Raw genomic sequence first — 26,895 nt, 5'->3', positions numbered from 1 at the left:
GATCTCAAGGTCCTCATACAACACTTCTATCTAATCCATGTTCCACACGGCAAGAAAGGATCGTTTTTTAGTCTCATTATAACTTGGTTGTCCGGAAGAGATTCCTTCTCGGTCAGAATGATCCATCCTTGCTAGCTAGAAGTACCTCGACTTCGATTCATTGGTTGACAAGTTGTTACATTTGCTTTCTCGAAACAAGGACGAAAAAATAGTAGAAGTGGGAAACTCTAGCTTAAGCATCAAAATAATTGCTCTCGGTACTCCTTTGCTGGTTTTGGCTTTCGACCTTAACCTTTTATAGTCTACAAATTGAAGTTTGAACTATAACTAATTGCCTCTTTATGGCAGTCCTTTTTTACGCAAAACAAGGTTCATACAATTGGTGCAAATTGTAAAGTTATCATTTTCATTTATTTTGGCATAACTTTGATTAGGAGAAAGAAAGAAAATGAAAACAATTATATTAATTATTCATGCTTGCGATTAGATTCACAATATTCGACCCTAAAAGATTTGTCTAGTAAAGAAATACGTAGTAATAAATATATATATATATATATATATATATATATATATATATATATCAGATTACGAACCAACTATCATATCAAATTAGAATTGGATAACCTTACCCACAATTTGCCTTTAATCTCTTGAGATAGATGAGCTTAGCTATTCAGATCAGACATAAAATAATTCCTCACTTAAAATAAAAGTTCTCTTCATCAACATATTTCTAGATTGCTAAAAACAAAGAATAATAAAATGAAAGTATCTCCCACGAAGCCACTTATTTTAGCACTTGTTGGGTCTTCTTTCTTTTTCTTTTTTTTTAAAAAAAAAAGAAAGAAAAGACAGCTTGTAGCAATAATAAAAATATCCTTTAATATAACAGTTCTGCTATATACAATCGGGGATGCGTAACCGCCGGGTAATGTGGTAACTATCATGTTATCATCTGATATGATTAAAAGAAGAAGATGCAGAAGATGAATTAAACTATAGAAAATATAAAAATTGCAAAAGATTAATTAAACTGTAGAAAATGTAGAAGAAGATATCTGAGTGGGAGAAGAGAGATTTGAGAAGAGACAAACCCATTTGGAAACCATATGACCAGCATTTCGATTGGAACTGCAGCATTCGGCTAGAGCATTTAGTCTTTATTTTATTTTTTCCATTTCCTTAATTTTGCATCCATGCAAGAATAGAGTTCTAATTTTTTTCATTTTGGGTTTTATTTTTTTCCTTTTGCAAAAATTACATCGTATTGAACAATTGAAAAGATTGAGTTGTGTTTTATCATTAACCTCAAGGTTCAATTCATCACGTACAAAAAAATTGATCTGAGAAGGAGAATGAAAGAGTAGATGAAAGAGAAGGGAGAGCTGAGAAGGGGACACACGAAGGGGAGATGTGTTTTGATTCTTTTATATGATGCGCACCGTTTTATTAATTTGAGTGGCGGTTACCCGCGGGCTCCCTCAGCCGGTTGCCTTCAGCATTTTTTTTAATATAAATTATTACTCAAAATATTTTTTTCCCAAGTAGTACGTAATACTCGACTGTAATACCATTGGCGGTTGAGTTTAACCTACAACAGTCGGCTCCCACGAGTCACCCCACCAAAGCAGGTGCCAAATTCAATCTCAAAGATAAGGCGCTCTCTCTATCCGACCCAAAATTCTCTGTAGCTCTCTCTCTCCCTCCGTCCCTCGTTTGGTGAGGGAGAGTGCAGCTGGAACACAAAGCGAATGTGATAAACCCAAGCAGCAATGACCACTTCTCTGCAACCGTGTCTTCTCTGTAAACCCCCGCCGTCTTTGTCGTCTTCGAAGCGTTTTCATCTTCCTCGCCATGCAGCTTCTTCTTCTTGCCTCTCTTTCAATCTGATTTCTCTCTCTACTTTTACTTCCTCAAATTTTCCTAAATCCCGACTTTTTCCCCGGACTCTCTCGGTTCCTTGCACGTTACGCCCCGAAAGTGGGGGCTTAGATTCCGAAAGATTGACATTTTCGGATGCGGATTGGGTTTCCGATTCTAAAGATTCGAATTTCAAGAATTTTTACGGCGATAGCTCGAGTTTCAATGTGAATAGTTCGTTTTCCGAATTTGGAATTTCGAAAAATGACGAATTTGGCGGTGGAAATTCTGAAATTCGGTTAAAGAGTGAGTTTGGGGAGGTGGGTTTGGAAAATGGGGAAGCGGGTAGTGAAAAACTGGAGCAAAGTGAGGGAAAGGATCAGAATTTGGCCGCCACTGAGGGAAAGAGTGGGACTTTGAGTGATACTGAGATAAAGAGTAGGTTACCGTTGGTAATGTTCTTGATAGGGACGTGGGTAAGGCTGAAAAAAGGTTTTGAGAAAGTATTGGGTTGGGATTGGTCGAGTTGGTGGCCCTTTTGGCGGCGGGAGAAGCGGTTGGAGAGGTTGATTGCGGAGGCAGATGCAAACCCGAAGGACGTGGCGAAGCAAAATGCTCTGCTGGCCGAGCTCAATAAGCATAGGTTAGGTGATTCAGTTTTCTGTTCTTTTATTTTGTTTTCATCTAATTGGCTGCGGGAAGATAATTTCAAGGGAATGAAGTTGGGGTCCGTGAAGTTCATTTTCTTCTCGTTTTGTTTCTGGAGAATGCAATAGTTAATTCCAGAACAGAGTTGCTTAGTAAGTGTTAGTCTGTTGGGCAATATGACAGCTAGTGGGAGTCAAAATATTAACGTATAAGATTCCCTTTCCATGTTTCTGTTATTCGTGGTTGCTAAGAATATGGAGGAAAAGAGAAGAAAATAAAGACTAACGCCTTTAATACACACCTGGTTTAATTCTCTTTTAATGTCAACCATTTATGACTTCTCCTTGGACCAATATTTCTATGACACCGACAATATTATTATTATTATTTTTTTAACAAAAAATGAGGTTTAAGCCTCTTATTATAAAAACCCTCACCGAGGCGAAGGAACAACCATGAATACAAGGTTACCAAAAATAAACTTTACATCAAGTTTGAATATAAGGAAACCTCAATTTATCCAAGCGAACTAAACCCCGAAGTTTTCCTTGCACATGATCTTCTCCCAGAAAATCTATAATCCTTCCTTTCATTCCTTCTTTTGCCAGAAAATCCGCAACCATATTGGCTTTTCTAAAAATATGTCGAACCCGAACCTTAAGTAAATGAACAAGCATCTTATTTCCTCCCAGAAGTCCCATAGAAACCAATATTTAAAAGTACCTGATTTTAGCCATCCAACGACGACACTAGAATCTATGACACTGACATACCATAAGAAATACAAATATCTAGAACGTTGTTCTAATTCATCATTGTTTTTTCATTACTATTTTAGAAATATACTAAACCAATGAGTTTTAGATTGGATGATAAGTGACTTTGTATTAACACAAAACTTGGCATGCACAGTAACATATGGAGTACATGTAATCTAAAGGTAGACTTGACAAAATTTTAACCTAATATTTTTTTTTTGATAAGTAAACAAATTATATTACTCCAATAATAGGCCTAGCCCAGTATATACAAAGACAACCCTGCCTAAGAGGGTGCAAGAGATATAAGGAAATCATGAAGAGCCATGCCATTGAAATCAACAACATAGGACCAAGTACATAACGTGCTATAAAAGAAAACTATAAGTTCCTCTATCGATCTCTTCTTGTCCTCAAATGTCCGCGCATTACGTTCCTGCCATAGACACCACATGATGCACATTGGAATCATCTTCCATACTGCTGAAATCTGATGTACCCCTCCAATATTTGGCCAGCTGGCCAAAGCTGCTACTACGGTCTCTGGCATAACCCAACCCAACTCTACTCTACTCTCCCCAGCACCCCATCCCAAAATACCCATGCTATGTCATAGTGTAGCAAGAGGTGGCCTACCGACTCACCCCCTCCCCGGCACAAACAAAATTTTAACCTAATAAGAATTATTTAGTGATATAATATGGCCATATAATACATAAATATCCACAAATATATATATATATATTTTTTTTTATAAGTAAAAAGAGATTTTATTAATGCAAGTAGTTAGGCATAACCCAAGTATACATGAAGTATACACAGGAAGTAGTTAGGCATCCACAAATAAATACAATACAAATATAGACCCATACAACTATTGATGTATATGTGCGTATAATATTATTGAATCAACTCAAATCTCTTCATTGGGGTGTGAGATAAGGTCAAAATCAGTGGATGTTTAAAGATAGTTCCAAGCAGGAATAAAAATATATTCTTCCTTTTCTTTTCCTGTTATTAACTAAAATTTGGTTGCAACTTTGTTCCTTCTCATTTTGCAGTCCAGAATCTGTCATCAATCGATTTGAAGGAAGAGATCATGCAGTAGACAGTAGAGGAGTTGCAGAATATCTTCGAGCTCTTGTAGTCACGAATGCTATATCTGACTATCTTCCAGACGAGGAGACTGGGAAGCCCTCTAGTCTTCCTACATTGGTAATCAAGCATGGACTAATGCTCCAATTGTTGTCTTTTGTTGTTTTTATCTTGTGTTATGTTCTTCTAAGAGTCCTTATCGGTGGTACAACTTGAAATCGATCTATACAGAGAAATACATGGTAAAACTGCATTTGGACCAATATGGAAATGTGAGAGAGAGAGTAGAATGGATTTTTAATGTGTTTTGCATACTCTAATAGAATCTAGAGGTTAGAATAAAAAAGAAAGAAAGAAAAGAAGTGGAGGTTGAACATACCTTACAATTCTCCGTGTCCAACAATACTATAGAATTAGAAACATTTTATGCTTCTTATAAAAAAGTCACCTCTATATCTCACTGTTAATTACCTTCTCATCTTACCAAAGTGCAACTTCAACATGGGTAGTTCCTTTAAAAATATATAAGAACTTGCAACTTTGTTGTAACACCTGCTTCCCAATGATGTTAGGATTTCAGGTGTGACACTTCATTCAGTCGTTTTATGTGTTAACTATGTGTTGGTGGTGTAATAGGACTTGTTTGTCACCTATGGCTTGATAGTGTGTTATTTTTTTGTAAGTACACCTTTATTGATAATTAGAAAAATTGGTATCTAGATACACAAAGTGCATGCAAGATTTACATCTTATCCGAAAAGAAGTAATAGAAAATTTGGGAAGCTAGACATTCGAAAAGAAGATTGAGCAGCCAACCAATGGAAAAGGCTTCTAAAGAAATTTCTTTTAGTTCTTCCATCATCTTCTCTCGATCCTCAAAATTCAGATTATTTCTTTCCTCCACACATACCGCATTCCACAAGACTCAGCTTCCATAAAGTATCCCTCTAAGGGCTAGAAAACTTGCATTTCTGACATGCCAATATGCCTACCACCCTGTACAACATGACCCAATGAAGCTTAGATAGTCCAAATATAGTGCTCATAAAATATTGGCTACTAATAAAACGAACATACAGAATATACTTCTTCCTTTGAGTTGTGGTGCAAACAAATAAAGCCACTCTCAATGGAGCCTTATTCCTCCAAATTTGCTTCTAAGGGGAGAGGGAACTACCCTCAGGAGATTACCCATTGTAGAACAATCTAACTTCAAACTCTCATCGCATAGATAGAACCCAACAAAACCTTCCCTCCCCGCCCCTTCTCAACCACATGGATTATGGTACATCCTAGAAAAAAAGTGATGATTTCCAACTCCCAATCATGTGCTGCTTGAATAAATTCAACATCCCATTAGTAAGTGCCATTGGACAAAAGTAGAAGATTTGCTACTGAAGTTTCCTTGTGACGAGCAATTAAAAAGGCTCTGAATAAAGTACCTTAAGAACCTTATCAGCACTCCACATATTAGACCAGAACCTTATCTAGAGGTATTTCCCACCTCAAATCTTGTAAAGCAGGATTAACTCCCCCCGATCCCTTCCAATTTTTTGTTTTTTTTTGTTTTTTCCCAATGACTGACTCCATATGAACCATTAACTTCAAGGAAACACCACCCACTCACTAACAACCATGTTTTGCATCCACCACCAATTTCTCTCTCTTTCATAAGCATACGCCATAACCACTTTCCACATTAAGGCTCAGTTAAACTAAGGTTTCTGACCCACACAAAGTTTTTGATAAGTTTTTTTTTACTTGTACCTCCCCACAAAAAGTCCCTCTGTAACTTTCCAAGCAATTGGAAATGCTCACTAGAAGAGGAAAAAGTGACATGAAGTCTGTGGGTAAATTCACATGAAGTCTGTGGGTAAATTCGACAAAGTGCTCTCAATCTAAATGATCCTTCCATTAAAAAAATTAAAAATATAGAACAGTTCCATACTGACCATTCACGCAAGCCTAGCATGATGGAAGCCTGTTTTGCACACTGCCGGGGTTGATCCTCCTTGTTTTCCTTTTTTCCCTTTCAGAGGTTTGGAAGGAGGATAGGTTTAGCAACTTCAGATATATCTTTGTATAACGGTATTGAAGGCTTTGCAGTTTCTTGTGCACTTTAGGCCATTGATAAGAGTATTAGTCCCAGAGTTTCTGATAATTATTATTATATGTCTGTTATAAGATGCCTTGTCATGTATTTGAGGCTACTCAATAGGAAATTGCTCATATTTTATCCGTGTCTGGCTTGATAGACATATATCCTCATCCACTACTCTTAACTATACTCGTCCACTACTCTTAACTCTGAGGCTTGGTTTGTATAGTGAGTTGAGATAAGATGAGTTAAAATAATTTGTGAATAGTAGTGAGATGGTTTGTGAATAATAGTGAAATGGTTTGAGTTAAAATGTTTTATGGGGTTCTGGGAAAGGAGAGAAAAAGTTGAATAAAAATATTATAAAGTTAAAATATTGTTAGAATATAATTTTTTAATATTATTTTTGATTTTTTTTTTGATACGTAAGAGATAAATTTTATTAATGAAAAAGGCCTAAGCCATGTACACAAGAAGTATACCACATAACACCTAAATACATTCTAAGAGCGATGAACTAAAGACAAGAAGTCATGAATATTGTCCCCAACTAAAACAATAGCAGAAAACCAAAGCAATAAAGTATTTAAAAAGAAATTCTTCAGCTCCACCATTGTACGTTCCTTGTCTTCAAAACAGCGTGCATTCCTTTCCATCCAAGTGCACCACATAATACACAACGGAATCATCTTCCATACTACTGCCACTTGACGACAGCCCTGCAAATTCCTCCAACAGCCCATCAAATCCACCACCCTCAAAGGCATTACCCATGCGACACCAACCCTCCAAAAGATCTCATCCCACAACACCCTTGTTACCTCACAATATAGTAAGAGATGATCCACCGATTCTCCATTCTTTTTGCACATGTAACACCAATCTATCACAACACATCCTTTCTTCCTCAAATTGTCGGTGGTCAAGATCTTCCCAAGGGCGGCGTTCCAAACAAAGAAAGCAACTTTGGAAGGCACGAGATCTCCAGATGTTCTTCCAAGGGAATGGAGTATAGTCCTGTGTTATCAAAAGGTTATAATACATCTTGACAGTACATAACTTATGATCCTTAGACCTCCACTTCAAACTATCATGTTGAGCCCTAGTAGTTCCCGAGGAATGTAATAGGCTGAAAAATTCAGTAACCATATCTAGTTCCCAATCGTGAAAATCCCTATTAAATAGAATATTCCACTGATGCGAACCATGAGAAAATAACCGCACATCAACCACTGAAACCTCCCTATTAGCTACAATACGATATAAAGCCGGAAAAACCCTTTCCAAAGTCTGATCTCCACACCACACATGCTGCCAAAAATGGATTCGGTTACCCTCACCGGCTTCAAAGCGAATATGATTTTTAAAACATATCCACCCCTTTCTTATATACTTCCATAACCCCACTCCATACCCCCCCTCACTTCGTTAGAACACCATCCGCCCCATGCAACACCATATCTTGCTTCTACAGTTTGCTTCCACAATGCTCCCCCCTCCCGATGATATCTCCAAAGTCATTTCCCCAATAGTGCTTTATTAAAGGTTCTCAAGTTGCAAACACCCAACCCACCATTCACAATTGGGGCACATACCGTCTTCCAGCTAACTAGGTGGGATTTCTCCTCCCCTAAGCCTCCCCATAAGAATGGCCTAAATATTTTCTCAATCTTATTCGCCACCCCTGCAGGCATAGGAAAAAGAGATAAGAAATATGTGGGTAGGTTAGTGAGTGTGCTCCTAATAAGAGTAAGACGCCCCCCTTTTGATAAATACACCATTTTCCATCCCGCCAGCCTTTTCTCTATCTTCTCCACCACCCCATCCCAAATAGCTCTATTCTTGAAAGATGCTCCTAACGGAAGGCCCAAATGTTTCATAGGAAAAGAGGACACCCTGCAATCCAAAAGACTTGCAAGACTGCGAATATTATGAACCTCACCCACCGGTACCATCTCAGATTTGCTAAGGTTCACCTTAAGCCTTGACACTGCTTCGAAGCAAAGTAACAATGCTCTTAGAGTTTGGACTTGACTACTATCCGCTTCACAAAATACCAGAGTGTCATCTGCAAAAAGAAGATGTGAGATGATAAAAGGGCCACCAGAGCCATTTCCCACCTTAAAACCGGATAAAAAAACCCCCATCAATAGTAGCTTGCACCATCCTACTCAATGCCTCCATAACGATGACAAATAGGAGAGGAGATAACGGATCTCCCTGTCGCAAACCCCTCGAGCTATCAAAAAAACCAGCAGGAGTGCCATTAACTAAAACTGAGAATCGGGCAGTTGAAATACAATGCCTCATCCAAGAAATCCACCTATTTCCAAAGCACCACCTCTCAAGCAGGTACAAAAGAAATTCCCAATTCACATGATCATAAGCCTTCTCCATGTCCAACTTGCATAGAATACCTGGACTTCCATCCCGCAATCTAGCATCTAGGCTCTCATTTGCTATAAGCACCAAATCAAGAATATGTCTCCCACGAATAAAAGCATTTTGTGGCTTGGATATAATATTTTCCAACATTGGACTAAGCCGGTTAGCAAGAACTTTCGAAGAAATAATCTTGTAAACACTGCTAACCAAACTTATTGGACGAAAATCCTCAATAATTGAAGCTCGGTGTTTCTTGGGGATGAGGGCAATAAAGTCGCATTAAGGGATTTTTCAAACTTCTGAAAAGTATGGAATTCACTGAACACCTGCAGAACATCCCCTTTCACAACATCCCAACAAGGTTGGAAGAAACCCATTGAGAAACCATTCGGGCCTGGCGCTTTATGCTTAGCCATACCAGTGATGACCTTGAAAATCTCTTTTTCATCAAACGGTCTCTCCATAATACTCACATATTGCGGATTAATTGCTTCAAAAGACAAAGCATCAAGCTTCGGCCTCCAATTTGCCGATTCGGTGAGAAGATTCTCATAATAATGTACAATATGATTTTCTAATTCTGGAGGAGAGGATAACACCTGAGTACCAGAATGAAGCGACCCAATAGTATTGTTTCGACAATGTGAATTAGCCACTTTGTACACTTATCTCATTCTTTCAACTAAAGAGCCCTGGATTTTTGACGCCATGATATCTCCTTTGACAACAAAACCCTCTCCAACTCTGCCACCACCGTGCCCTTCCTCACTAATACCTCCTCCGAGGCATCTTCCAATAATTCTCTACCCTCTAACTCATGCAATTCCTCCAACAAAGAAGACTTTAGATTGTCTGTGTGACCAAAAACTTCCAAGTTCTATTTTTTCAGATCTTGTTTTAGAGCCTTAAGCTTGGTTGCTAAAATGAAGCTTGGCGTGCCACTAAACTAATACGATGCCCACCAGGCACGCACCGTGTCTACAAACCCATTCGCTGTTAGCCACATGTTCTCAAACTTGAAGTACCAGCGGCCCCTATGAATGCCCCCACAATCTAGGAGAATGGGAAAATGATCTGAACTGACTCGAGCTAATCTTTTTTGACTTCTGGATAGTGAGCTTCCCATGACGGAAAGACAATGAATCTATCCAACTTCGACCAAGCCCAGCCGTTAGACCATTTGTATTCACCCCCCACCAACCTTTTCTCTCCGTACAAGCTTTCCGTTTTTTTCTGTCTTCTTTTTTCTTTTGGTTTTTCCTGATGTTGGTGGTGATTTGTTAATGGCTTCTGCTATTTGCAAAGATTAACGTATCATTGTAGCTTTGGGTTTTCGTTGTGGGTTGAAATAGATGGGGCATTGCAATGAGGTTTTCATTGACCAGAAGCTTTTCGAGTTCAGGAAGGAAAATGATAGGTGGTGGAAAATCATAGAAAGTAGTCACCGTGTTGTGAAATACATAGCTTTAGATAATGAAGCTATGGGGTGGCTGGGTTCTATGGTGAGGGAATGTGCAGTGTCTAGGGGTGCTCATGAGTTTTTGAGAACTCGTAGAAAAAGAGACACGGTGCTAATGGTGCGGAAGGGACATAATCACAATGGCAGTTTCATTTCTATTTCAGAGTTTGGTCGTGATAAGAGGAGATGTTTGATTGTTGTGCCGGAAGGGAGGAAGGGGGAGGGGTGGAAAAATTTCGGTGATACTTTAATGGAACTCCATGCATCATCTGTTTCGGGTAAGAGAACCAGAGCATTTCCTGTTGTTCAAGCAGGTAACTTGAGGATGAACAGAGGAGATGGTGGTGTTGCTCCATCGTCGAAGGCAGGAGGTGAAAGATCGTATAGTGAGGTGCTGAAGGCAGTGCCTTGAGCCGTTAGTGCTGGGGTGTCAGACGTGTCCATCTCAGAGGTTGTACAGAGACATGAGGGAGATGGCAGTGGGCTGTTGGGATTGAACGGGGAAACTATTCTGAAGATGCTGGTTGGCTTAGAGGAAAAAGTGGGTGATTATTTGAAACGCTGCGTTAAAGGTAAGGCAGAGATGAAGTCTGATTTGGGTCGGGTAACGGGCCATAAGAATGGGCCATATAACTCGAGTTCGTGGGGCCCAAGTTTGGGCCGGGGCGCTGGTCAAACCAAGGCATGAAGGGTCTTAACTCGGGCTCCTACCGAAATACCGGGCCAGGAACTGAAACAAGCTTCTGAGGAGCCAATACATAGTCTGTCGGCACCACCACCGGCACAGAAAATTACGCCGGCCTCCGTCGACCACCTTGGTGTGCTGGTTGAGCTATTCTGATGGGAGGGGCTAGAGGATGGAGAGATTGCGATGGAGCTAGACGCGGTGGAGACTTTGAGTGAGGTTGAACCGTTGCCGTCTCTTGAAGTGGGGCTGGGGAGTGGCCTGATTGAGCCGTGTGTGGAGGTCGTAGCCCAAGATGCCATGCCGGTGCAGGCTGTTTTGCCAGTTTTTGGATCTTCGAGTCTGGAGGATCCGGTAGTTGTGGGGAGCTCGGAACTGGAAATGGATGTGTCTCATGGGCATAAATCAAGGGAAGATTTTTTCTCTGGAAATGTGGTTACTAGAAATGAACCAAGTTATGTGGGGGGCTCAGAACTGTCTTTGCTTCCCAAGGATAGTGTAGGCGAGGAGGGGGCAGCTACTCCTCTTTGTACACTTCCTCCTAGTTCTAACCATGGGAGTTGCTCGTCTAATTGGATTTTTAAGAAGGTAGAGGAGCTTCAAGATATTTTTGGGGTTTCTTTTGGAGGCTATGAAGAGCAATTTATGGCGCTGGTAGTGGCTATTGAAGCTAGCCGATCGAAATCCACCACAAAACAGGATAGGGAACTTAAATGTTTAACGTGTTCCATCAATTATGACGTTAAGGAAGGGAGTAGTGGAAGGGATAGACCGAAAGGGAGGGGCAAGTTAAGCTTTTTATGAAGCCCAAGATTTTATCTTGGAACATACGGGGACTCAATGATAGTAATAAATGTCTTCGTATCAAAACCTTATTGAGGATGTGGAAGGGTGATGTGGTATGTCTAAAAGAAACAAAGTTGAGTCTAATAGATAGAAATATTGTGCGTAGCTTATGAGGATGTTCGCATGTGGGCTGGTCTTATTTGGCCTCATTGGGAGCTTTAGGTGGTGTTTTATTAATGTGGAATAGAAGAGTGGTTAGGTGATCGAGGAGTGTGTTGGCGAATTCTCTGTTTCGATTTTATTCAAAAATGTGTGTGATGGATGGGAATGGGCTTTTGTAGGGTGTTATGGTCCAAACAAGGACTTAGATAGGCGAAGGTTGTGGGAGGAATTGGCGGGTATATACTCATTATGGGATGTGCTGTGGTGTATGGGAGGTGATTTCAACATTACCCGCTTTCCTAGTGAACATTTAGGGCATCATCGGCATTCTAGGGCCATGGAGGGGATTTGAAAAGGTTGAATTGTTTTTTGTGTTTTGTTTGGAAGTTTGGAAAAGTTGTAATAATTAGGTAATGATTAGAGGAAAAAGTTTAAGATTTGAAATTGAAAAATATTTGTGTTTGTGGTGTTTGGATATTGAGATGAGATGGGATGAGATGGAAGCATCTCTCCATCCAAACTAGGCCTTTATACTTCAATTATGCAAGAGCATAGTTTCTGATCAAACAGCTTGCAGTCCTTTCAAGTTATTCATCTTTAGTAATTTCTGTTTCATATATCTACATAGATATGTTACTAAGCTAATAATTAATTTTATATATGTAGTTGCAAGAGCTGAAACAGCAAGCATCAGGTAACACGGATGAGGCCTTTCTGAACCCTGGCATACCTGTGAAGCAGCCATTACATGTTGTGATGGTAAGTTTTAATAGAAAAGGTTTGCTCCAATATTGGCAGAGGATATCATCAAAGTTTTCTACTTTTGGCATAAAGATTGATTATATGAAAGAATTAACTTTTTCTTTTACTTTCTCTGTGGATTCTTATTTTCCTGTTTTTTTGTTTTTTAAATCAACATAATAAGAGTTGGTTTTTCTATTAGGTTAAGCCTAAAGTTTCAAACAAATCACGTTTTGTGCAAGAGCTTATCTCCACCATCTTGTTTACTGTAGCTGTTGGATTAGTGGGGTACGGACTTTCTCTTCCCCCAGTCTCTCCACCCCCTCTCCCCACACACACACTACTTAGTGCTTGCCTGCATTCCTGAGTCTTAATCCATGGAAACATTACTTTGATTTTGAATTTTGATTTTGATTTTGATTTATTTTTATCAGGTTAATGGGTGCCGCTGCATTTCAAAAGTATGTAGGGAACTTGGGTGGGATAGGAGCATCGGGTGTTGGATCAAGTTCTTCCTATGCCCCAAAGGAGTTAAATAGAGATGTTATTCCAGAGAAGGTAGGTATGTGGTAGTCTATACTCTCCATATTGCTGACCTTTTAAGAAGTTGTCACAGTTCCATGAAATGGCTGTTTTGTTTTCTCTTGGAGGTTGGGTCCCACCCCTGTTTGCCAAGGGGGGTTAGACTGTGTCTCCCCATTAGCCTGTGGATAGGTAGAAGAAAATCCAAAAAAAAAAAAGTTTGAATCACTAGAGGAGCGAATGCCGGAAAGTTGGACAAGTACCAAGATTTTTGTTTGGAACCTTTTACTAAAACATATCAATTTCCAATGGGAGACTTTCTTCTTTATGTCTAGTTCTGGCTTCCATGTTCAGCCGAAAGTTACGGTAGGGAGTGATATTATTATTACCTAATAATTTCTAGTGTTAGCTTAGTTAAATGGTTTTTTATTGGTTGCTTAAATTTTTTATGGGACTGATTTTCTAGAAGGTTTGAGTGTTAATCTCTTGCATGCATCGCACTTGCATTGAAGAGTACCTTAATCATGCTGAGTAATTTGTTGTCTTGCAGAATATTAAAACATTTAAGGATGTCAAAGGTTGCGATGATGCAAAGCAGGAGCTTGAGGAAGTGGTGGAATATCTGAAAAACCCATCTAAATTTACTCGGCTTGGTGGAAGGTACCAAAGGTTTTATCAAGATTATTTTTATTTAAATTACAACTATTCTTTGGAATTCCTTTTGTGCATATATTGTGCTTCAGGTGTTCCTCGCTGCATATGAAGTGTAGTATGTTGGTTCTATGTACTTATGACTTATGTGGATCATGTGGTTTGCAAGTATATAATAGTTCATAGTTTTACTACTTAAGAATGAAATTGTATATGTGCTAGAGTATGGCATGCTTCTGACATTAAATGAGTTCAAAGTTCTATGTTAGTTTTGTAGTCAATGTCATCTAGATTGGTTGTTCCCATATTGAAAGATATTTCTTTGTCATGGATTTTTCTGTTCAATTTTTTTTAATGGTATGCATATGAGTGGAAATGTCTTTCTGATTTTATCTATTTGTAACTTTCTTTTTCTGTGCTTTATAGCTTCTATACTATAGAGCCTGACACATGCTTATTTGCAGGGAATTCTTTTGACTGGAGCACCAGGAACAGGAAAAACTCTGCTTGCCAAGGTTAGGTGTTTGTATATTTCTGCAAATGCTATTTATTCGTAATGGAATGTCTTTTTTTCGATCCATATATGGACTTAACCCTACTGCTGCTAGGGGTCAGCATGATCCTTGGAATCTTGTCTGAAAGTTTCGTACAGGCTGCCCGTGGTGGCCAGGCTGGTGGCTGCTGTGTTTAGGGGTGGGTGGTGGGGCACCGCCACCCCGCATCCACTGCCCCGGCCCCGCCCGCAGGCAGAAAACCCAGAGGGGTCGGGGGGCGGTCTGGGCCCAGGCTTGCACCCCAGGCCTAGGCTTAAGCCCAACCCAATATATATATATATATATATATATACACACACACACACATATAAAAATAATAATTTCAATACCAAACAACGTCGTTTTGGGAATCCCCCCCCCCCCTCTCTTTCCTCGCTCTCTCATTTTGGTTCAACTTCTTCTCTCAGAGCCTCTCTCCCTCACAGCAGACGCGTCTTCTCCTCCTCTTCTCATCCTCCTCTTGGGCACCTCCTCCTCTTCTTCTCTTAGACCGTCTCTCCCTCTCTCCCTCTCTTTCTTTTTGAATTTTTGTTTGCGAAGGATTTTTTTAGTAGTTTAGGATTTTTTTGTTGTGGAATGTGGAGTTGTATTTTGAGTGGATTTTGTTGTGTTTTTTCCGGTTGTGTCACAGCCATGGGTGGCGGTGGATGGTTGGTTTTGGGGGTGGTGGGGGGGGGGGGGGGGTGGACCAGTGGTCCGCCCACGCCCTGGCACTAGAACAGGGGGCCCCGCTCCCGGTGTGTGGGGGCGGATTCCGGGGGGCAAACCCCACCCTCTTCCCATGCGGAGGCGGGGTGAGGGAAGGGGCCAACAGGTAGCACCCCTAGCTGCGTTTCTTTTTTTTCTTTCTTTCTTTTATTTTTTTTATTACTATCATATTATTCAAAATAGTTTTTTTTTTTTTCAATAATTCATCAAACCTAACAAAACCTCATCTTGAAATGATTTTATCTCTATTCACCAAAATGCAGACCAAATTTTCTATTCATGATCTCATATTACATCCACTATTCACAAACATCCAGGGTGAATTAAAGCACAATATTTTAAATTAAAGCACAAACATCCCTAGTTGTAATTGTATCTGCAGCAGCCTTATATAAATGGGTTTATACGCGATGGCAGATTGTTAGTTGCTAGTTGATGGGTGCAAAGGAAGGATCATGGATTCTGCATTGTTGTGATTGTGATGTTGAGTTTTCAATCATCTATGTCAGACCTACGTATGTGTATGTTTTGCATAACACCTTCCACTTGTGTGTTGGTTTCTTTACGATGCAAGAAGATGTTCATATTTTATGATATTAACGTGTTTGATGTGATGTTAATATGTTTGATGCAGTCTAGTTATTGTTTGTAATGTTTCCTGATATATTTTTTCTTTCTCTGGGAACTTGAAGGCTATTGCTGGCGAAGCTGGGGTACCTTTTTTCTATAGAGCAGGATCTGAATTTGAGGAAATGTAAGCTGTCTTACTGTACAGAAATGGGCCAACTTCAGATATACAACTCAGTTTTACAAATTATGATGCTGGTTTTTCTATGGGGATATGCAGCCAATAGTTGAATATGCTATTTACTGATATGGAGACTAATCACTATTGGCAATGTTTCCAGTTTTGCGTTTTTTGTTTTTGTAAAATAAAGTTAATGCCTTTTTTCTTGGGGAGTTGATATATCAGTCTTTCACTTTCCTACCATTTAAGAAATAAATTTTTTTTAGGTATTTGCAGTGCCGAGACCTGCTGTTGATTTACAGCATAATTTGATTTGAGCAAATGAGAAAGACATATAGTTTGATTTGATTCGAGAACTATTGTTTCGCATGATCCCTTTCAAAGATAGTCTCATTATGGCTAGACCATTTAATGGATACATGTATTAACTCTGTGCCAATGCTCATACCATCTACTAATGATATAAAACTCTGTGATAGTCAATAATAGGAAGACCTTGATATGTTACGGATCATTCAGAGCATGAACTGGATCCGCAGAGAGATTCATGGGATTATTTTTTTGATGGAGTATACTGGTTTCTTTATTATATTAAAAAAATGACCTTATAGAACACATTTTATGCTTTAATTTGTAGCTAATGGAATGATGCATTCAGTGTTTGTAGCTCCCTGTAATTTGATTGATTTTGATGATAATTGATGTCTGTGGCTCTCCATTGATGGGTTAATTGATTTCCCATTTTCTTCTTTTGTAATTTCCTTGTCTTCTTGGATAGTTTGGCCTTCTCTTGGAGGAATCCTAATGCTCTTTGCTGTGGAAATGCCCTCTTTTTTTATTAATCCATCATTTATCGTTCTCAGACCTTGGAATTCCTCGAGTAATGGTCCAGGTGTCGGGATACTAACTTCTTGTTATTTTCTGTATGGCAGGTTTGTTGGTGTTGGTGCTCGGCGTGTAAGATCCTTATTCCAAGCTGCAAAAAAAAAGGTTTGTTCTTTTGGAGGTGTCCCTTGTGATGTGCAAGCATGTTTTCGGTTTTGGGTTTGGGGGGGGGGGGGGGGGGGGGGGGGGGGGGGGGGGGGGGGGGGGGGGGGGGGGGGGGGGGGGGGGGGGGGGGGGGGGGGGGGGGGGTGGTTGATTTTATAAACATACTAGAAGTCCTGATATATAAATGGAGATGGATAATTTTTTTATCATTTCAAAGGTAGTCGATGACCTTGTGCCATTAAAACGTAGAGAACAGTGCGAAATGCCTCTGACTCTAAGACTTCTGTAAATAATACTGGGACATTTAACGTACTAAATGTTACCGTATACAATTTTAGGAATTTATACAATTTAGGACTCTATTAAAATTAGATGTACAGATTATCTTACCATGTATAGATGCTGAATATTAGGAATCAGTTAGACTCCTTGTATAGCATATACTTCCGTGTATAGATGGAATTTACGATACAATGAAAAGGGGCCAAAACTCACGGGCAAGTTTTTCCAGAAACTAAGTTAGTTCTCGGTTTCTCTTGGATTTTCTGAGTATTTTGACATGGTATCAAGACCAGGTTCATAGTTTATTGTCGTCTACGATTTTTTTTCTTTGGTTCTTCATTCTCGGCACTGTCTAAGTTCGTGGTTGGCCTTTCGTGTGATTTTCGGTGCCATCTGAGTCGAAGTTTGGGGTTCCTGGTGAATTTTGGCACCGTCTAAGTACTGCTTGTGAATTTCGGCACTGTCTGAGTCGACGTTTGGGGGTCCCGGTGACTATCGGCACTATCTGAGTGATTCTTGGTTGATTTCGGCACTGTCTGTTGGTTCTAGGGTTGATTTTGGCGCCTTCTGTGGGTTTTTTTGGTTCCATTCTTCCCATCGGCGCCTTCAGTTGGGTGCTTTAGGTTTGATGCTTGATTTCGGCACCTTCTATTGCATCTCTCTGGTTTGGTTCTTCTTTTGGTGCAATCTTCTGGTTCATTTTTCTTTCGGGCCTTTTTGTTCGTGGTTTGAGTACAATTTTGGCACTCTCTGTTGTGCTTTTCTGGTGTGGTAATATTTTTTTTTTTGCCAACTGTTGATTTCTGATCTGGGTTTTCTCGACACCTTTTTTTGTGCTTGTCATAGCACTCTTCTGGTGGGTTAATTTATTTGATTTCATCATGTCATCAGATAAATTAAACTCATTCCATATTCGTTTTACTGGCAAAAATTACTCTACTTGAAAATTTCAATTTCAATTATTTGTCAAAGGGAAAGAATTGTGGGGTCATATTGATGGGAGTGATCACGCACCTAGTGATGTCACGGCTTTGTCTAAATGGGAAATCAAGGATGCTCGGGTTATGACTTGGGTCTTTAGCTCAATTGAGTCTCACTTTGTTCTCAATCTGAGGCCTTATAAAATTGCCGCTGCCATGTGGAATTATCTAAATAAAGTTTACCATCAAGACAACACAGCTCGACGTTTTCAATTGGAGTATGAGATAGCTAATTTTACACAAGGAAGTCTCTCCATTGAGGAATATTTTTCTGGTTTTCAAAATCTTTGGGCTGATGATTCAGATATTGTTTATGCTAATGTTCTCGCTGTAGCTCTCTCTATTGTTCAAGCAGTGCATGAAACAAGCAAGGGAGATCAATTCTTGATGAAGCTCCGTTTTGATTTCGAAACTGCACGTTCTAATCTGATGAATCGTCATCCTGTACCATCTCTAAATGATTGTTTGAGTGAACTTCTTCGTGAGGAGCAGCGTATCATAACTCAGGCTGCCATGGAACATCAGGCTAATGTTAGTGCACCTATTTCTGTGGTTTATGCAGTATAGGGGAGGAATAAGGGTAGAGACATGCGTGTTGTCCAGTATTTTAGTTGTAAACCTTTCGGTCACATTGCTCGGGATTGCCCCAAGAAGTTCTGTAACTACTGCAAGAAACAAGGTCATATCATCTTTGCTTGTCCCATTTGACCTGAAAGGAAGCAGGGTATTGCTTATCATGCCTCCATTGGTGCCTCTAGTTCTGCTATATTGTCTGCTGCCTCGCCGGTTGTTTCTATTCCTACTCCTACAACCTTAGCAAACCCGAACACACTTACTCTTGAAATGGTACAACAGATGATCATTTCTGCTTTTTTTACTTTTGGACTCTTAGGTAATCATAAAGTTTCTTCTAAGCCATGGTATTTTGACTCTGGAGCCTCTAATCATATGACCAATACTGTTGTTCCTCTTTCCAATGTCAGAAATTATGATGGAAATCTGAAAATTAACATCGTTGATGGCAGTTCTCTGCCTATCAGTGCTGTTGGTGATCTTTCATCTTCCTTAACTGATTTTTTGTGTCTCTTGACCTTTCTACAAATCTTATTTCTGTTGGTGAATTAGTTGATAATAATTATAATGTCCATTTCTCCCGTTTTGATTGTATTGTGCAGGATCAAGTGTTAGGGAAAATGATCGCTAAGGGGTCTAAAGTGGGACGACTCTTTCCTCTTCACGTTTCTCCTTCCACTATTATTCCTTGTTTTCCTTTACTTTCCTTTGCATGTAATGTTGTTGGTTCTAGAAATAAGATGTGGCATAGATGTCTAGGCCACCCAAACTCTGATGTACTTCGTACTTTGTTTAATTATGGATTATTGGGAAATAAAACATGTTCTTCTCTTGATCTTTCTTTTGATTGTACATCATGCAAACTTGGCAAAAGTAAAGTTCTACCTTTTCCTCATCATGCATCTCGTGCTCACAATGTTTTGATATTATTCATAGTGATGTTTTGGGGATTGCACCTGTTGTTTTTCATGCGCATTACAAATACTTTGTTACTTTCATTGATGACTTTAGTCGCTATACTTGGGTTTACTTCCTCCAGGCTAAGGCCGAAGTTATTTCAGTCTTTAAGCGCTTTCTTGCACTCCTTGAGACTCAATTGTCTGCCAGTATCAAGGTCTTGCGCTTTGATTCTGGCGGCGAATATATGTCTAATGAGTTTCAGGACTTTCTTCAAAGTAAAGGGATCATCTTTCAGTGTTCTTGTCTTTCGACACCACAACAAAATGGTGTTGTTGAGAGGAAAAATCGTCACCTTCTTGATGTGGTAAGAACTCTTTTATTTGAATCATCTGTTCCTCCTCGTTTTTGGTGTGAAGCACTTTCTATTTCGGTTCATTTGATCAATCGCTTACCCTCTCCTACATTACATCATGTTTCTCCTTTCTTTAAGTAGTTTGGGCATTCTCCTTCATATTCTGATCTTCGGGCATTTCGTTGTGTTTGTTTTGTGCATCTACCTCCTCATGAACAACATAAACTTACTGCTCAATCTGTTAAGTGTGTTTTTCTTGGTTATGCTATATCTCGAAAGGGTTATGTTTGTTATGATCATCATGCTCGTCGTATACGAGTTTCTAGGAATGTGGTTTTCTTTGAAAATCAATATTTCTTTCCATCTCATGTTGAGTTGCCATCTGCATCTTTATCTCTTCTACCTAGCTTTTATGATTCCCCAACAATTGTGGAAAGGTTTAAACTTGGTTTTGTGTATGAAAGAAGTAGTCGACCAGAGTCTAGTTCCACTTCCTTTGTGCCCTCTCACGATCTTGACTCAACGCCTGATCTTGCTCCTGCTTCCACCAATCTTCACTGGTCTACTCGTCCTTCTCAACCCCCTAATCGGTATGGTTTCTCCTCCCCTGTCTCTCTTGTGGCTACTTTATCCTCTATTTCCATTCCCTTTTGCTACCAACAGGCCATGGAACATGAGTGTTGGAAAAATGCAATGCAAATAGAACTTCAAGCACTTGAGAAGAATCACACTTGGGATATTGTTCCTTGTCCCCTTACAGTCAAGCCTATTGGGAGTAAATGAGTTTTCTCTATAAAGCTTCGTTTTGATGGCTCTTTGGACCAGTACAAAGCTTGCCAAGTAGCTCTGGGTAACAAACAGGAATATGGGGTTGATTATGAGGAGACATTTACTCCTGTTGCCAAAATGACCACGGTTTGAACCATCTTAACTATTGCCGCTTTACAATCGTGGCATCTGCATCATATGGATGTGAATAATGCATTTCTTCATGGTGATCTTCAAGAAGAAATCTACATGAAGCTTCCCTCTGGTATGACTACTTCTTCTTCTCATGATGTCTGTAAGCTAAGGCACTCTCTATATGGGCTCAAGCAGGCTCCCTGGGCTTGGTTTGAAAAGTTTCGCAGTACACTTCTTACCTTCAGTTTTACACAGAGTCAGTATGATTCTTCTCTCTTCTTCCACAAGTCTGCATCAGGTATATTCCTTCTCTTGATTTATGTGGATGATATTATTATTACTGGCACTGACTGTGGTTTGATTACTAAGCTTCAGTAGCTATTGCATGCAACTTTCCATATGAAAGATCACATAATTCTTAGGAATGGAAGTCCATCATCGGGGCAATGGTATTTTCTTGAACTAGTATAAGTATATTCAAGATCTTATTACTTTGGCTGGTTTGGAGAACAGTTCTTCCATTGATACTCCTATGGAGGAAAATGTCAAATACAGAAAAGATGAAGGGGGACCTTATGCATGATCCTACTCTCTATCGGCGCCTGGTTGGGAGTCTTATCTACTTGACCACTACTCGCCTCGATATCTCCTAAGACGTTCATCAGGTCAGTCAGTTTATGTCTTCTCCTCGGCATTTCCATCTTGCTACAGTTTGACGCATCATCCACTATCTTCAAGGTTCGCCTACTCATGGGTAATTATTTCCTACAGGCTCATCTCTTCAACTTGTTGCCTATAGTGATGCTGATTGGGCTAGGTGTCCAAATATGCGCCGTTCTACTACGGGTTGGTGTATGTTTTTAGGTGATGCCTTAATTTCTTGGAGATGTAAGAAACAAGATCGTGTTTCTAAATCCTCTACTAAGGCAGAGTATCGTGTCATATCTACTGCTTGTTCTGAAATTGTATGGCTACGCGGTCTTCTTGAGGAGCTTGGGTTTCCTTAAATTACTTCTACCCCTCTTCATGCTGATAACACTAGTGCTATTCAGATTGTCACCAATTCCATCTTCTATGAACACACCAAGCACATTGAGGTTGATTGTCATTCTATTCGAAACACCTTGGGAAGTCGGGTGATATCTCTTCCTCGCATCTCTTCTGATCTCCATGTGGCTGATGTCTTCACCAAAACTATGACTCGACAGCGGCATCAATTTCTTGTTGGCAAATTGTTGCTGGTTGATTTACCAGCATTAATTTGAGGGGGATGTTACCGTATACAATTTTAGGAATTTATACAATTTAGGACTATTAATATTAGATGTACAGATTATCTTACCATGTATAGATGCTGAATATTAGGAATCAGTTAGACTCTGTGTATAGCATATACTTCCGTTTATAGATGGAATTTACGATATAATGAAAAGTGGCCAAACTCACGAGCAAGTTTTTCCAGAAACTAAGTTCTCGGTTTCTCTTGGATTTTCTGAGTATTTTGACACTAAAAACTAAAATTACAACAGCAAACTGAAACTTAAATTGAGGGAGTAAACCTCTGTAGGCAGGGTACAATGCCTACATATTATAGTTTCTAGCTGTCAGATGTCGTAGGCATTAATATTACGTTGATAAAGTTGTTGCATTGAATGGCAAATATATGTTGCTTTGGTATATGTTTCTGATCATGTCATTCACACTGTTCCATATTTCTTAGGCTCCTTGTATAATTTTCATCGATGAAATAGATGCTGTTGGGTCCACAAGAAAACAATGGGAAGGCCATACCAAAAAAACATTGCATCAATTGCTCGTTGAAATGGATGGCTTTGAACAGAATGAGGTACATCTAGACATGTTACAGTTTTTAGAGTTGCTTTCTACGTTTCTAAAGATGAATGACATTTTTCTGTAGGGTATAATATTAATGGCTGCAACAAACTTGCCTGATATTCTTGATCCAGCTTTAACAAGGCCTGGTAGATTTGATAGGCATGTAAGTTCTTTCATCTATGGACTACCATGTAACATTTTGACATTATCTTGACTTTGCAAATTTAGGCCATTTTTTGGCAGTTGTTACTGCCTAAGGACTCTTATTGTCTTATGGAAATGTTTTTCTACTTCAGACAAAATCTTTCTGCATTAGAAATTTGGTCTGCATTTTTGGTTTTTGTGGCCTTATCAATCTCTAAATCTTGAGAACAAAAAATATCAGTTGTCAAGTCTAGCTACAGTATCTAGCTCAAATACTTTCTTGAGTATTATTTTCTGAGCTTTGCTACTCATCATCCCACACACTACACACCACATTTGTTTTTATTTATTTATTTATTTTGGTTTTATTTCTGCTAAATTAATTGAGTTCTTGTACTCATCATCCCTACACTAAATACTTGCAAAGGGGGAAAAAACAAAAAAATTATATGTGGGGTGTGGTGTAGGGATGAATCATGATGAGTAGAATTTTTCTTATTTTCTTCACTAATCCTCTTGACCTTTTAGACCTGCCGCTAGTTAACTCTAGTCTTTTGACTAAAATAAACTCTTGTTGTAGGGTTGTTCAAGTTTGTCCACTTCAGTCTATAGTTTCATCAAATAGTGTCTCATTAGATATATCTGGATTTTTCTATCAATTTATTTTTGCTAAAGTTCTCTATACTTTCAAAGTGAAATCACTAACAAAGATTCTTGTTTTAGATTGTTGTTCCAAATCCAGATGTACGAGGTCGTCAAGAGATATTGGAGTACTATCTACAGAATAAACCATTGGCTGACGAGATAGATGTAAAGGCAATTGCTCGTGGTACTCCGGGATTCAATGGGGCAGGTGAGTTTCCCATATTGCACGAAACGACAGTTGATTTCCTTCAATTCATGAAACTAATATTTTGTTTCATGTCCTCATGAAATATTCCAAGCGTCCTGCCAACTTGAGTTTTTCCCACTTTTTTCTCTCTCAGATCTTGCAAACTTGGTTAATATTGCTGCCATTAAAGCTGCTGTTGAAGGTGCAGAAAAGTTAACAGCTTCTCAGCTGGAATTTGCAAAAGACAGGATCGTGATGGGTACAGAGCGGAAAACAATGTTCATGTCAGAAGAGTCAAAGAAGGTGCGGGTGTCTCCTTATGAGCCAGTCCAGGGTAACCTGTGGCTCATATTGCTGAAGTATGATTTTATATACCCATAGAATCACTTGTACAATGTGTTGGGTTGCGTCTATTTTTTTTTTATATACCCATAGAATCACTTGTACAATGTGTTGGGTTGAGTCTGTTTACAACCGATGGTTTTGAAAAATTAGAGCCTCGGTATATCATTTGATTTTGCCATCTCAAATTTCTATATGATCTTTGATCAAGTGGATCAAAATGCTGGCATACAAACAACTTTAAAGCACGAGGCACAGGAATAGAAATATCTTCAGAACATCTTATATCGTAGGTAGGTCATGCAGATGATATCAAACATCTTATTGCTTGATGGAAAAAGTGCAGTTTAGTGCACAAAGAAGTGAATAGATAGGTGGGTGGGGTTTTGGCGATGTTTAAATTTTGACCATGGGTTTTTTTCTTAAGCCCACGATGACTGCATGCAGCATGCAAACTATAGAATTGTATCTGCATGACAATAAACTCTTACAGTATCCTGGGAATCATCTATTTAGAATCCCCAAATGCACAGGCATCCTTCCTGACATTTCTTAAGCTTCTCTCAGCTCACTGCATACCATGAGAGTGGTCATGCGATTGTTGCCTTCAATACAGAGGGCACACATCCGATACACAAGGCAACAATCATGCCACGTGGATCTGCTTTGGGAATGGTCGCTCAGCTTCCTTCAAGTGATGAGACATCAATTAGCAAAAAGCAGTTATTAGCCCGTCTCGATGTTTGTATGGGAGGTAGAGTTGCAGAAGAGCTCATCTTTGGTCAGGACCAGGTCACAACAGGAGCTAGTAGTGACCTTCACACAGCTACAGAGCTAGCCCACTATATGGTATTTTCCATTTTAATGCCTTGAACAATTTATGTTCGCCTGAAACTCGGGATCATTTCCAATATTCTTGGAACCTATAAAATTTTCCATATGGTTATAATTATAATTAAAGTAGGTTCATGCTCCATGGTAATGGTATTTACACTATAGTTTATTGTCTTCTCAATTCCTGCAACCTACTCGTTTGGCTATGAAAATCAGCATATAAAAAAAATTGTGACTTGAACCACTCTGTGTGCTTTAAACAGAAGAATTTCCTATTTCAATTGCTTCTTGAGTGCATCTTTCCTATTTAAGGTATCAAAGTGTGGGATGAGTGACACGATCGGGCCAGTTCACATCAATGAGCAGTCAAGTTCAGAAATGCAATCACGTATTGATGCTGAAGTATGTTTATGGAATCTGGGGTTCTTGTCATTTATTAATAATGGTAGACATACGTTTAGTTTATTTAAATTTCTTGCATTGGTTGTGCAGGTGGTGAAACTCTTAAGAGAAGCATATGACCGTGTAAAAGCCTTGCTAAAGAAGGTTTGTCCCATAGTTCTCATCTGTTTGTTTGTTGTATTTTCTTTCTTTTGAAAAATGAAAGCTGCAATATAAGAAAAAATATATTCGGTTATCCTTATGGTCCAGAGGAGAATTGGCCATTCAATCTTGTAAACTAATCGTGACCGAAATTGGGAAAAGTGATACGAACGGAGAGGAATTACCAATTGATTTGTTTCTCTAATTCTTAAGTCCAAGTGAATTCCAACTGATCCAAGTGATGGAGTTATATTTTTATGGAGTTGAAAATCCCTGAGATGTGATACCATGAAATTAGATTCCTAGATTAATTATATATCCAAGCCAAATGCAACATCAGTGCACTGTGAAGGTTAGACTAGAGTGGGAAGAGACTCCACACATAACACCTCATTCTCCCTTTATAAGGCCTTCTCTTAAAATATTCTGGAGATGAAATATGGTTTATTTCAAAGGCTTGGGAAAGGTGATTTATCCATAAAAGTAAAGTTGCATTAGCAGTTTAAAAGGTATGGTTTAATTCAGGTCATGTTAAGCACTTGTTGAACCTTGTAGACTTGGGAAACTGATATTGAGTCACCAAATAACATGATCTGTGTCATTGTGCATGATCTTGAGATCTGTCCTAAAGTTGCACTTCATTGTAGCTTGCTTACTTCCCCTCCCTTTAGTTTTGCATCTCAACATATATGAAGGCCACTCCAATTGAGTGTGTATACATTTTAAGAAAACCTAGAACCAGCTATATATGTGAATGGTATGAGTCTAGGTCCCCCAAGTTTAGCCTCTGTCATTGGCATTGCTCAGAAGGATCTGGGTTCCCAAGTACATCTATCGTGCTGCGTGCATGTCTCTGGAATTTTTCATTTTGGTGCTTAATATTGTCGACCCTGATCCTTCCTTGGCTATGATGGACATTGATGGTTGGAATTAGCAAATTTTAGTATGGGCTAACTTTTGTTTCTACACTTTTATTCAGCATGAGAAGGCATTACATTCACTGGCGAATGCACTTCTAGACTATGAGACACTAAGCGCCAAAGAAATAAAGCGCATTCTTCTTCCGTACCGTGAAGGAAGGCTGCCAGAGCAACAAGAACAAGAAGGGAACTTTGTATTGGTTTAGAATTTGGCTTCTTTTCTTTTTCAGAAATCTGCAACTCCAGGGGAGCTCTGTACAGTTTATTGAAAGCACCATAGATGGTTATTTGTACCACTACCAATCCCCCTTTTATCTTTCTGCTGCAAGATACACCAATGGAAGTCTATTCATACACGCTCCCAGAGTATCTCTGAAGCAACGTTCTGGCCTCTTGTCTGACATACAGCCAATGTGATGGATAATGTATTTAGTTGGAGAAATCCTGTATTGTTTAAACTATTACCCCATTTTGGGTGAAATTTTGAAGGTAAGGACAGATTTGAGATTACAGGAACTCTTGTATTGTACTCTTTTTTTTTTTTCTTGGACAAAATAGAACCTTTTATTAATAAATCAACCATTACATGCTTTGTCATTAA

At 39.2% G+C, this 26,895-nt stretch overlaps 1 protein-coding gene across 1 annotated transcript; it reads left to right on the top strand.

Moving 5' to 3' along the window:
• The first annotated feature begins 1,590 nt into the window (after nucleotides 1-1,590).
• Nucleotides 1,591-26,895, top strand: LOC121257152 (ATP-dependent zinc metalloprotease FTSH 11, chloroplastic/mitochondrial-like). The gene is made up of 18 exons (XM_041158055.1): nucleotides 1,591-2,021; nucleotides 2,052-2,506; nucleotides 4,331-4,484; nucleotides 12,606-12,698; nucleotides 12,883-12,968; nucleotides 13,115-13,238; nucleotides 13,753-13,862; nucleotides 14,296-14,368; nucleotides 15,808-15,869; nucleotides 16,796-16,853; nucleotides 22,564-22,689; nucleotides 22,762-22,842; nucleotides 23,547-23,676; nucleotides 23,810-23,958; nucleotides 24,565-24,846; nucleotides 25,144-25,233; nucleotides 25,324-25,377; nucleotides 26,354-26,895. Exons 1-18 carry the CDS (start codon nucleotides 1,776-1,778, stop codon nucleotides 26,498-26,500), a joined length of 2,520 nt encoding a protein of 839 aa, XP_041013989.1. The 5' UTR covers nucleotides 1,591-1,775; the 3' UTR covers nucleotides 26,501-26,895.

This window comes from Juglans microcarpa x Juglans regia, chromosome 3S (genome assembly GCF_004785595.1).
Source record: "Juglans microcarpa x Juglans regia isolate MS1-56 chromosome 3S, Jm3101_v1.0, whole genome shotgun sequence".
NCBI lineage: Eukaryota > Viridiplantae > Streptophyta > Magnoliopsida > Fagales > Juglandaceae > Juglans > Juglans microcarpa x Juglans regia.
This window is presented reverse-complemented; position numbering and strand designations above follow the sequence as displayed.